The following is a 13,728-nucleotide window of genomic DNA, read 5'->3' on the forward strand; positions in this document are numbered from 1 at the left end:
TGCTTTACAAGTTATTACGATGTCCAGTGGGGTACGATGCGTTTGGGTTGTCAGGTAGCTCCAGCGCAAGTGGCTAGACTGGGAGAAAGGTTTAGCCAAACACGGGTGTGTATTTGGGAGATTTTTGTTTCGACCATACAATCGTACAAAACCATCAAAATCCGGGAGTCTCCCGGATAATTCAGGAAACCTGGCAGGTATGCCAGACTACAGACATTGATGCTGTTTTCATGTAGGGCCATTTACATGGGCACAACACCACATCTAGTCATTGTCTTAAGGTGTTGTTGCTACATGATCCAACCATTATCTTGTGGTCAAAGCTTTTAGTACACATTCACTCTTCAGCGCAGAGAGAGGCGGGGTGAAAAGGGAACCCAGAGCATGTTTATCTAGACGGCGCTGACCAGTGCATACTCAATGTTGTGCCACATGTGCCAGGCACTCATGCCCCCATCAAGGAATGGTGTGCGCTGACAGGAAGTGACTCAGGCAGGAGAAACGCAACACCCTTGTCTTGCACCTGCACCTTTTTTGCACCCCTCGCACCCATGCACACTTGCTGCCTCATGAGAGACATTTATTTGCATGGTCTGAAGTTGGGAACATGGCTCCTGCACCAAGCTGCAACTGCACACTTACTCGCCTCTTGGTAGGCTGGGTAGCCCTATTATACATTTCGATGAAACTGCAAATAGCCTTGTCCATCAAGCCTCCGTCCAATAAAGTGCCTTGTCGGCGGTCATCAAGGTTTTAGTCATCCATGCGTAAAAAACACTACAACTCTTCCATTTTGGAGGAGCTGGGCAGACGCGGAATGTGAAGCCCGTTTGTGGAAGAATTTATGCGTGCATCCGTGTGTGCATGTGACTGCGTGTGGTATTTTTTGATCCAGCAGCAGGTTCAGAATTCTCCTTTTCCGACAAATGAGATGATGACATGCCATTGTCCTTTTTAAGGAGGACAATCATGACTCCACTTCCAATTCAGCTGGATGGCACATAACTGTACCTTGCCAGGAATGGCATTCTGACTGCATTTCTCGAGTGGGAAAGGAGGGGGTATCTCTCTACTGTACCAATCGCGTGTATATGCCTGTCTCTTGTGAAGAGTGGGATTGCGATTACTGTCTTTGCTCCATTCCTCACATGACTGGGGAAGAGGTCATTCCCTAGTTAGTGAGGAATAGGTGGTGACAATCATTGCTATAACCACACTTGAACTTCAATCCTGTTAGGCACACGGAAGCAAACTGTTGCCCAACAACAACACGAATCTGATGGGAGTGCAGGTTCATGTTCTGAAGACTTAAAGGAGTACTGACACGAAATTTCTCGCTTTCAGTTTTTATGCTGTAAAGAATACCTATTGGCCCAGTAATTACGAAAATCGAACCGAAAGCCGTCAGCCGCCAACACAGAATTAATTATAGCACGTTTATTGCAACCAATTTCAAATTTGGTCGCCGCGCGGGAAAATGGCCGTTCGAAGGCCAGCCTGCAAGCGGGCAGCCTTACGTCACGGTCTCACCCGTGACGTCAGGGACGTTTTTCTTTCCTCCATGCGTTCGCCGCATCGTCTGCTACGACTGCACATGGTCTGCGACTCGCCCGCGCAGTCGACATGTCGTCTGAATCTTCAGACTCGGATGAGTCACTGCCACCCGACAGACAGAACAACTTTATTTGGCCAGGCGATTGGGCCGGCGATGTCTTTGCCGTCGTCCGTTTTTTAATATCACTGCGGCTCGAACCGGCGCAGACCGTGATAGCAACAGCTTGTCGCCACTCTTCTAATCAATCTGATCACGAAAAAGAAGCTCTACATGCGAGAAACTAGATGTTAGTGTGTTGAAAATTGTGCTAGGAGTTGTTATCAGCGCTGAATTTAAAAGTGGCGTTCAGATATTTGCCGCGATGGTAAGCCTACGCTGACCAGCAGCGGAGGTTCGGCGCTCCGACCCAGCACTGTCGGCACCACGGTGCGGCGAGCGGTCGAAAGATGGCGCCACCTGCGCGCTAGAACCAAACAGGCCGCGGCAGATGTCTTGGTCACCGATCGCAGAAACGGAAATTATTGCCAAAAGAAAGCTTCATATGCGAAAAAGGGGATGATAGTGTGGTGAAAAGTTGTGTAAGGGATGGTCATTCGCAGTTGTACAGATACCAGCAATCAAATAGTCGCCACGATACTAAGTTCCCAACACCCAAGGTGACCCGTGCAACCCCGAGCCCGCTTGCTTGGGCGACAGTTCTTGCGGCCGCCGGCGTGCACGAACTCCACGAAGTCCACATTTAGCGCTGCATGTCGCCGCGTGGAAAATAATGCACCTTGGCGTCGTCGTCGATTTGTTCGGGCAGGTTTCCACGAGCAGTACTTCGCATACCGCGAGCTTGCCATAGCACAACTTGGGCGAGCTCGGCGACACGCACCGCCGCATCGCCGCGGTGCCCGTCGACATCGCGCACCACGCCGTTTTCGGCACCAGTGCCGAACACCATGCGCCGGCAACGAACTGAAGAGTAAAGACGTCGAACACGCAACGTTTACAAGCATTGCTCACACAGCTACGCCCACGTCTCCTGCCCAAACGAATACCACCGACAACAGCAGCGCAGGATATCGTTTCCGGTTCTGAAAACGACTATATGACGTCACCCTGAACCGGCCAGACACGTAGGCCAATGTTTCGTCACGCCGATAGCGATTGCGCTAGTGCTGCCGATTTGTGGAAGCTCGCGGCCTGGACAATCAAAATCGATTTTAGATGTGATTCCGGCCTCGGATCGCTGCAAAAATTTCTGTGAGGCATCTGTACAAACTACTGAAGCCAATTATATCATTTTTTAGGTATCAAAATTTGGTGTCAGTACTCCTTTAATTCCAAGCAACCACTCTCCATCGTTGCTCAGGTTTCTACTTCGTCCAGGTAAAGCTAGCTGTTACAATAGATTTTGTACAGAAGACTATTTTTGGCTGAAGAGCATCTAAGCATTAATTTCTCTTTGAAAATATGACACTACCCTTGAAAGCAGATACACTTTCAATTGAGGACTTTAACTGTGAACTATTTTTCATGGCAGGGCACAAAGGAAGGGCGATATAGCTTTGTTTTATTGGCTCTTTGTATATACAGTAGAAACATTCAGTGCCAGATGCAAGCTTGCAAATTAGAAGAAGGCAAAACTTGTGCCCCTTTACAGACACACGCTGAACCACTTTTCCTTTCCCATGCACGTACAAGCACATCAGATAAGGTACTACTACGATGCTCTGCAACGTCAGTGTCATCTAGCACTTTGCAAGCAGTGGATTGCATGAAGAATTGAGGCAAGCAATATTTTGCATCATAAATTCCTGCACACTTGCAATTGCAACCATTTGTGCATCCAAACTATGCCTGTGTACACAGCGCGTGCACACCGCAAAGCCAGATAGCTGGCAAAATGATGCCTCTACGTAAAACAGCAGGCAACAGCGCACTGCCATCATGGAGGCCTCTGTCACATAGGACAAAGATACAGTGGCAGACATAAGACAACAAACAACTACGACAATGTCGCACAAAGAACAAATGGGCAAAAAGAAAGAAAACCACCATCCCATGTCAACAGTGTTAGACAGCCAAAGTACCATCCAAAATGCTCGTCACCAATGGACAACCACTCAGCCCCAATAACACCAGAAGGGAACACAGTTCTTTGACAAAACAGTGTCACTACGATGAGTGGAAGCCTTGTGACAGTCACTTGCCATTTGCTACCGTTGTGTGTACTGACACAAAAACAGGCCAACCGCCACAACAACAAAGCATGAAAGCCATCCATCAATGGCTAACATAAACTTATCTGCGTTTTAAACAATCAACAAGCAATGATTCCCAACAACCACAGAGGCACAAAAGAGCAAGAGAGGAAACAAGTAATATGACCGTTTCGTTTCATAATGTGACAACTCTATCAACACAGTGGTAGATGCTCCCAATGAGGACAGAGAGCACTCACAAAGTTCTAGGGCATAGAAAATGGTCTTTTGCACAATAGAAAAAAGTGACTTATCAACATTGCAATCAAAGCAAGAAATGCAAAAAGCACATTGCCCGCAAGTTGCATGGCATCAGTTAGAAATAAAATAAAGAAAATTCTGCCATCTCTGATGATACCTCATAGACAGGCTGCCACTTACTTCGCCTCAGTTTCTTTTAGGCTTGCCGTCAGCTGTGCCACTTTCTGCTCCAGCTTCACAACTTGCTCCGATTTTGCCTTTAGTGAAGACTCACAATCCTGGATTTGAAAGATTTGAAGAAGAAAAGAAGATACATATTGGGGGTCATCCAACAGGATGATGAATTTACTCACAAAAAGCCAGTGATTCACACAATCCTCATGTTCTCTCTCAATAGCAGATGGAAGCAGTGCTGTTCACTCTACGTGGTAAAAAGACAGCGCTACAACCTGTGCAAAAATGCAGTCAAACCCCACAAAAACAAAATCCTGCAAGTTCTGAGTTTGGCAAAAAACAAGGTAAACTTGGGAGAACATTTGAACGCTTTACTTGTCAGCAATCCCTCTAGCACGCTGTTTCCTCCTTTTTGACAGCATCGCCGTTAAGTGATTGACATCCAGTGCACAGTAGCACATTTTGAAGTGACTGGGACTCGATGACCAGCTGCACAACAATGGTGCCTTCAAGTGTGCCTGTACAACACATTCTTTCATCGAATATACACCAAGAACAGCTCTGCGAGTTTTCAGTCTTACCATGGCAGCACCAACCAACAAGCTGATCAGCGCTTTATCATTAAAGGGGTTGTGAAGAGAAAATGCATTTGTCTTTGCTTACTTTTATCTGCTTGAACAACCATTTAAGAATATAAATTCCAAATATTTTCGCAATTAATTGCTTCTGAAATATAGGAGACGCTCTTGAAATGCTTGTTTTGAGGTGTATCACAAGCGACCATGCGCGCATCATTGGTCGGCAGCCAAACTAGCAGTGATGTCACGTTTAGAACATTCGAGAGTTAAACGCACTTTGTGTATATTATTTTGTAAAGCTGCAAACCCGATACCTTAAAAATAATGAATCCTTCATTCGTTGCCATAAAGTTTTCTATCGACGTGACCAGTGGCGCTACGCTTCAGTTGTTTGGCAACCATTGTAGCAGAACTCAGACCTACTGGCTGTTGGTATGGTTTGCACTAGTTTCCCTGCTGACGTTCACATGGTCTTGCCAAATTCCCTTCGGAATATTAACTTTTTTTATTAAACAACACAAAGCCACTCAAGCAAAAAAAAAAAAAAAGCGTGTTATTCGAATTTAGGGCCACCGGGCTGGCCTGCATTGCAGTAAGACACTTTACGAACTCAACTATAGGCGCAGAAAGTGCGCCTGGCAGAAAACTGCGGAATAAAAGCCGCTAAGTATTTGTAGCCCAGCACTCTCGTGCATTTTCATTAATTCTAATCAACCCAGAGCTGTAACTGCCAACTTACTGTTGGACGCTTCTCTGCAGTAAGCCAAAAAGGAGCATATCAAATTAATGAAACGATGTTAACAGCATTGTTTATTGGAGAAAAGCAGTTGAACTGTGTGATGGTGGGACTCGGCAACACGGTTTATCACTGCTTCTCGCTAGTTATTTTTGCGCTGGAAGAGGAAATGACGGGTTGGTTTTAATTTCCGACTACTCAAAGTTCCTTCGATGGACGTGTTCAGGTAGTAAATTCCCATTTAAGCTTTCAGTCATTTACCTCATCAAGTCAGGAAAATCACATTTGCTTAACTTGCATTACAGGCTATGTGAGACAGACATCGACAAGCTTGAGTGAGAATACTGGCTAGCAGAACGAAGGTTTAGACTAGTGCAAAGAAGCATTGGCAGTTTACAAGTACTACCCACTTTACTTTAAACGTGGTGACTTCTTCCAGTGCCACTCGCCTGCGTTGTTGACTGAAAAAAACTCCCACCTCCCCTCGCGGGAACCCCTGTGTAGATGCGACGCATAGGCGGAGCGCCGAAGGGACCGCGTTTTATAGCGTGCATAACGTTGAGGGGACTGCGGAAGCCGGTCCCAGTCGATGACGACGTTGGCGTACTTGTAAAGCGGCGTGGACTCTAGGTGTTTGAGCCAAGCGTGGATGTTGCTTCGCCGGGGAACGGCACACCGGTTATATGCGCAGCGCGCCCGAAGGAGAGGAAACCGCGGAAGACAGAGTACTGCACATGCGCCGGCCCCAGCGTGTCTGCCGCGGCTATGACGCAACACAATCCACTTTAATCCAATCCAAATCCAATCCAAGCCAAGCCAATCCAATCCAATCCAATCCAATGCCCATGCCCCTCGCGAGAGAGTGTTCGCTATCGGAGAGGAGAGGGGGTGAGCGGCGGAGAGCGCAGCTGGCGCAGCGAGGAGAATGGGGGAGGGGTGGACAACGCCGACGACAACGACGACGACGCCGACGCCGGAGGGACAAGGCGAGTGAATCAGATGCTCTGCATCTAAAATTCGACCATGTCGATCAGTCATATCAGGAATCAGATATCTCCCGTTGAGTTGCAGGGCAGGTTTCATCATGGCATGAATGTTGTAGCTTTATCTGACCCTTTGCGAGCCCCCTCTATGCCGACATGTTCTGCAGACAAGGGGATGCTACGATGGGCTTCTTAACATGATGTCACTTCACGACTTGAGGAGGAAAGCCTCGGTGAAACCGCATCTGCATTTCTTTTCCTATCTGGCGATATCGTGCAACAAAACGGCTACGTATAGTTTGTTTATCAAAATTACACAGTTCTAAGTACCCACAGAACCCAATTTTTTTTTATATCTCTTCACGACCCCTTTAAGCATTGTAGCATAACTGGTAAGGACATGTGCGTGCACACAATGCATGCAATTCTGCTACAACTGAGCACTGCAAGCGAACAAGGGAAAACGATACTTTCATCTGAAAGTGCATCATTTGAAATAGCCTGCTTTCACCCATTTCAACCTACTGCTTCATGATAAAAGGTCCATCTGCCCTTTCATCAACACTCCCATGACATTATTGATTAGACCAGTGTGATCCTGCTGACAATAATGGGAAAGCACAGAATGTGTCAATCCTTGTTAAGCAATACAGGCAGATATAGCCATGCATTCAATGGACAGACGAGGTTGCTCAGCCCTCCCCCTCGTCTGACTTGAAAGGTTTAACGTGAAATTGAAATAAGCCTTTGTCGGCATTATCAAGACTGACTAAGTCGATTCTGAATGCAATGTGAGGAAAATTGTGCATCTATAAATGTGTGCATCAACTAACGTATGTAAATTTATTTGCAAGTTCTGTATGTAACGGAGCAATGAAATAAACAAACAAACAAACTAAGTAGCTTAGCTTGCTGGCCAACAGTCTGCCCCTCTGATGTGGAATAGAAGACATCAACTGCTCCAGTGCCCCTTCTTCATGATCACAGAGAACTCAGCATATGCCAAGCTTCAATGGGCGTAACTTTATATTAATAACACCATTATTCTGCCGAGGAAGCCTTCTGCGTGCGTGACTCTTCAACCCTCTGTGGTTGTGGTGTGATGTGATCTGGGGCATGATTTCCCATGTAGTAATGATATTATCTGACACCATATATAAACTATGGCACTTGGCCACTCGCAGTTTGCTATCACAGCCACCCTTTTCTCATGGCTCAGCTGATAGTGTATCTGGTTGGGAATCACTTGTTCCTGGGTGGGGACCAAGCTATTAGAAATAATTTTGTACACATCAGCACTTACTCAATAAAAGCCTTTTTGCGCAAGTGCAATATCAATGCTTGACATCTTGCCCCTCCAAAACGATGTTTATATATAAAAAAAAGTTTAAACCTGGTTTTTATCCCGAGATGTCTTCATCTACATAAGCATTTATAGCCCCAAAATGAGCTGTGGCCTGACACAACACTTTTCTGCTAAAGTGAAAATGCACTCAAGCCGTTAGGCTTGGCAGCAAGTCCCAATCAAGGTCGAATTGTCACAGTAATAAATCAGTTGATCATGACAAAATTTTGTTCACTCTGGTGATAACCTAAGAAGGCTTGGTTGGAAGTGGGTGTCACTTCTGCACGCTTATGCCTGCCAAAGCATAGCTGCAGACACTGGAGGAAATAGCTAGACACCCTCGTGCTAACCTCCAGCAGAAGCCCCACTGATGCTATTTATAATTTAAATGCAAATTAAGCGGCTCTCGATCGTGGCATGACCTCTCCAAAAAACGGAGATTTTGTGAATTTGACAACGCTACACAAACATTTTCTTACTCATGAAAATAGAACTCCAGTTTCTGGAAGATGTGATGAAAAACTTAATTACTCCTTATTTTGCAACTTTCAAAACCACACTTTGTATTTTCAACCCGATTTCACCAGAATCTTAAACACAACAACAAAGGATTTTGTATTACAGCACTGAATTAGCGGAGCCTAAAAATAGCAACACTGCTTACAGTCAAGTATACAGTGCAGCCCGGTTATAATGAAATCGGCAGGAATAGGAGATTACTTCACTATAACCGCTTCTTCGCTATATCAGGACTTTTAAAGAGTGCAAGCATCATGTAGAACGAGCAGAAAATTTTATTTACACTTTCTCAAAAAAGTGGTTGAGGGTACTCTGCACGCCTTTCATGAGCACACGTCTCAAAACAGCGGCCTCAATTATGTCCAACTGTGAGCGACGCCCGCTTCTGAACTCGGGTACATACACAATGTGTCAACGGCTGCAATAGCTGCTGCAATAGGCTGAGGTGCGTTACAGGTGTCACCTTCGGGGTCCGAGGCGCTGTCATCAGTGATCGTTTCCTTTTCAGAAACACTGCTGGCGAGTTCATCGATCAAGAGTCCCTCAGTTGCGACTACGTATTCGTCCGCGAGGACGAAATCCATGCATTTCAAGCCGCATGGTACAAGGTTTTCAGCGCTAGCAGACTCCCAAAGCTGCCCTAGTCTCATGGCTGTCGCGGCACCACCTGCTGTGTCACCAATATCACCTGCTGCCGCTTCATCTCCGGCAGCGCTGCTACACTGCAAGAAACCTGCTTTGCAGAAGCAGTGAAGTATTTTCGGCAACTTCACGTCCCTCCAGGCTCCGTTTGCAAAAAATATTGCTTTCACCAGCGGCACCTTCAAGTCTGCTGAGTTGTCAGCGGTCTGTATGTCGATGACAAGACATTCGATTACACGGTGGCAATAGTGGACTTTGAAGTTTGCTATCACTCCCTGGTCCATTGGCTGCAGCTTAGCGGTTTTGTTTGGAAGAAGGAAAAGGAGCTCGACAGCGCTTATAGATGTCCGCTGACATAGGTGTGCACTGCAATTGTCGAGTGACAGCAGAACTTTGCGCTTCTTTGCGCTCACCTCCTTGTCGAAGTCATGCAGTCACTTGCAAAAGATGTCCCTCGACATTCTTGCCTTAAGTTTATCTGTGTACACTACAGGCATTGGCAGCACATTCGCAAAGTCACGCGGTTTCTTAGATTTGCCCATGACTAAGAGGTCCCGCTTGTCTGAGCTTTCCATGTTGGTGCACACCAACACCATGATGCGATTGCTGCTGTTTTTTCCTCCCACGCACTTGTCCGTCTTCGGTGCGAGGGTTTTCGCCACCAGTAACTGAAAAAACAGCCCCATGTCATCAGCGTTGTATATGTCCCTGTCAGCGTAAGTATCAAAGATGCGGCCGCTGTGACCCTCTTTCCAACGCTGGAGGCCGTCCTCGTCGACAGACGCAGCTTTATTTACGGCGCTCTTGCATGTGATGCCGTGCCGTTCTTTGAACCGCTGCAGCCATCCATTGCCCGGCGTAAAGTTGTCGTGGCCAAGAATGATCCCCAAACTACTGGCCTTTTGTAGCAGGATCGGCCCACTCAGTGAGGCATTCTTCGCACGGGCATCTACCAACCATTTGTAGAGGGCCTCTTTCCCGTCGGCCTAGGTCGCAGCGCAAATTCATTTCTGCTCACCGCTGCCAGCATCACTATCCAAAATGGCGTCAACTTTGTTGGAATTTTTGGCGATGGTAGCCAAATTCGACTGCGTAATGCCGTACTTGAGCACAATGTCAGTATTCTTAATATTTCGCTGAGCTTCATCCAAAATGGCACGTTTCTTGTTTGATGTGAGCACCTTTGCTTTTGCTGTAGACATTCCGTGTCTTACTAGAATCGACATTTACGCTTGGCTACAGAAAGCACAGGGAACAAGAAGACCAAGCATTTCAGGAGAACACTTTAGAAAATCAACCAAGAGTCCATCAGTCCTAGCAACGAAGATAGCGAAGTCTCACTGATGCAAAGACCCGGGGCCAATGACTCACTCAGCGAGCGTCGTCAGTGTCGTCAGCGTGGGAAGGCAGGTTGGGCAGTTGGGCACAACGTTACTAGAATAGCTATTCTATTAGGCAGGCCACTTGGTCATAGCTATCGCTTGGTTTAGCTGGTGGCGCCACGCCATGGAAAAAAAGCAATTTAGGGGTGCACCCGTGCACCTGCATGCTTTCCTTTTTGTTCACAAAGTGGCACTACAAGCGGGAACTGGGGACTACAAAACGTTTGGAGCATCCATCAACAGGTGTCCTTTTTTCAAACTACCGTTTTCTTTCCTCCGTGTTTCAAACCACCGCCACCTGTTTACAGGCGGCGTTGTTCAAACAAACAAGGGGCACTATACAGCGCGGGGACAAACGTGACAGAAAAAGGTTTGGCGAACGAAAACTGCCAACCAGCTCGCGCAGCCAGCGGTCGGCCTGCCTGGCACTAAGGAAAACAGAGGTGCTCGCTTGGTTTGAGACGGCGACTGAGCACCCCTGGCTGTGTGATGCAAGGAACCGAGGTGGACAAAAGGGCAAACAATGCAAGTGGACGCATCCAGTAGTCAAGAGTTGGCGGTTTCTATAGCTTGGGTTCACCCTAAAGCTCAAAAGGTTATTTAAAAGTAGGATTTTTGTTTCTTCTGTATAAAAATACTTTGCTACATCTGCTGATTTGCATTTCTTTGCTTCGTTAATTAGACCAGAAAGGCATAGAAAATGTGAAAATTGGAATGGGAATCCAAAATCACTTCGTTATAATGGCTATTTCGATATAAGTGGGTTTGTTATAAGTGGGCTGCACTGTATATAGTATTATAGCTGAACAGCCTGTGCTCAACATCCTAGCAGGTTCGATTAAATAAAGGGCTTCAATCAAAAAAAGAAAATGTTGTTTCAAGGTCTTAACATTCGCAGACACTTTAAGAAAGATGATGACAAACAGTAAGCACTGCAGGCCACACTGTGTTATGATTTCTCTTAAGGTCGCTTACCTGCAGCTTGTTGTATATTTGAAGGTTAATAGCCTTGATGTCCTCCAGTTGTCTGCGTAAGCTCACTATGCTGTCCTGCTTTTCGTGAATGTCCTTTTCGAGCAATTTCAGTGCCATCTCTGCTTCCTGAAAGATGTGAACATAGACACTTCAAGGTTAGTGCATGCTTACGAAAATCCTTGCTGTGCATAGACTAGCACAAATATCCTGGAATCGCACCCAGAGTTTGGCCTAGGCCGTGCCTACACAATGTACTTCTGGAAACAGTGCGACAAACCAAATTACATGGTGGCTCAAAGTGCAGCCTTTGAATAAAATAATGCGAAGTGAGTGCAGTGCAGCCAGCCTGACTACTTGAGAGGCAATTTTGTCTATTCGGAGAAGGAAAGCCAATCCATGCAATAATACTGGCAAATGCTGGGCAATAAACTCCTATCAGTATCACTGGAACGTATTACGGAAACAGACAACACAAAAAACGCACACTCTGATGTAAAGCCAGTGTACTTGCGAAACATATAAATGAAGGAATGAAAACAAAAATGTAAAAAGTGGAAAAGAAAATCATGCAGGGTTACAAGAAATGCTAGCATAAGTCTAGGCCGTGGCATGTGCTGCTGTTACAAGAATTCCCCCAAAAACTGCATCTTACACGTAGTGAGAACGATAGAGGGGGTGCTCACACTCTCTCCTTCACACCCCAAAGTCAAAGCAAAGGCTTCGAAAATCACCCATGAAATTCGGTGCCGTAAACGAAACAAAATTGTTGTCTTACCAAAACCAGGTTCACATTTGCACTTTATTCGGTGTGTGGCGAAATTCCCTGCTGCTGTCACTTTCTAGCATGCATTTTGGTGCTCCCTTAGCCCCCCCCCAACGATGCTAGACCTACTATCTCCCTTACCCCCGACAATGCTATACCAACTAGCCTGACATGAAGCTTTACTCAAGTCCTATTGGTAGTCCGCACAGCACCATTACTTGTGGCAGTATCAGAATATTTTTTTAGGCTTACTAAATACTTCTCAAGGAATACCGTGATTCTGTTTATTTGCTTCAGTGAAATAACAGCCTACGGTCAGCAGTGGCTTGTCTTCAATGTGAAAGTTGCTCAATAACCGCACATTCGCAGTGGGTGCGCCTCGCCATTTCAGAAATATCCCATTCATGTTTTACTTTTGTGTTCAATGCAGTCAATTCCCTCGATTTTTCTCAACTAATTCCTAAACAAAAATTTATTCACATTCTTTATCTTTCGATTTTTTTTCCCCACTGAAATTGAGTTTTAGCTCAGGCGGCCCGATCAGTTGAAAGTAATTATCAGACTTGAAGAAGTACAGTTAAACCTGGATGAAACGAAGTACACAAAAGTTTAGAATTTTTCGTTACATGCAGGTTTTCGTTACCCGCAGGTTTTAAGTTAAGGCTCATAGGAATGACGTGAACTCGCCCTTCACGGATTTATTTCACAGTGAAAAACTGCGTGAGTTGCATCTGCTGCTTTCACCCGAGCTTAGGCACTACACTACGCTCAACAGAAGCAAGGTCACTTACCCCTGTATTAACAAACGTAACTTAAGTAGTATCACTTTGCCCTTTGACACTTTTCGGTGTCTTAAGGGGACACATGGGTCTTGATCAAAAACTTTATTTCTACAGTTATTATGATAAAAATTGGGGGGCACATGTAGTTTCTCATTCTGATTGTAGATATCAAATTTGTTTTTGAGTAAAAGATGATATTCAAATTTATTTGGATTTTTATATTCAATTTTTTGACAGCCTTTGTAAAAATACTGCTGGAGGGATGCAGCTAAACAGGGAACCAGTGAACTGTGCACAAATCAAAGAGTGCAATAAGACTAACATTATCATTCTATCTGGTCTTAGCAGAAGTTACGACCATTTGAAGTTTGGGCCTGGAAGGCAAAACCGGTTTTTCTGGTCGCCACCACAATTTTTTTCTGTGCCCTTTTCTAACCTAGAGAGCTTCATGAGACACACACCTTTTATGCATTATAACCTTAATTAGGAAAGCTGTAACAAATACTGGTTCAATCTTTTGGAGCATCATTTCCACTCTTTTCCTGCCTCAGCCACACTGGCCTTAACTCTTTCGCTACCGCCGGAAAATTGACTAATTTTAGGGGTCCAAGAAAACATTTTTTTTCCTGCTAAAAAATTGGTTAGGCACTAATTGCAGGAACACAAAATGCAGATTATTTAACGGCCTTTCCAATAACACCAGTTTTTTAAAGGTGTTTATATATCATAGTTGTAAAAAAAAATATCAAAATCAAAATGTTTGTCAAGTTGTCGAAAAAAATGATAAAAAAGGAGTTGTGTTTATCAAACCACCGGTAGTATAAAAGCATTAGAATATACATTT

General features: G+C 45.3%; 1 protein-coding gene across 5 annotated transcripts in view; it reads right to left on the reverse strand.

The window, feature by feature from the left end:
* LOC144155625 (RUN and FYVE domain-containing protein 2-like) overlaps positions 1–13,728 on the reverse strand; it is a 75,921-nt gene that overhangs the window by 32,098 nt on the left and 30,095 nt on the right. For 4 of the 5 annotated variants that reach the window (XM_077687186.1, XM_077687189.1, XM_077687188.1 and 1 more), the window contains 2 exons: positions 11,340–11,465; positions 4,186–4,283 (listed from right to left, as the gene is read on the reverse strand). In XM_077687186.1, coding sequence (XP_077543312.1) covers positions 4,186–4,283; positions 11,340–11,465 — 224 coding nt within the window. The remainder of the gene's footprint in view (positions 1–4,185; positions 4,284–11,339; positions 11,466–13,728) is intronic. The other variant, XM_077687187.1, reaches the window with a different exon arrangement.

The sequence above is a fragment of the Haemaphysalis longicornis genome, unplaced genomic scaffold (genome assembly GCF_048455015.1).
Source record: "Haemaphysalis longicornis isolate Haplotype H1 unplaced genomic scaffold, Haemaphysalis longicornis Haplotype H1 scaffold_1, whole genome shotgun sequence".
NCBI classification, from domain to species: domain Eukaryota; kingdom Metazoa; phylum Arthropoda; class Arachnida; order Ixodida; family Ixodidae; genus Haemaphysalis; species Haemaphysalis longicornis.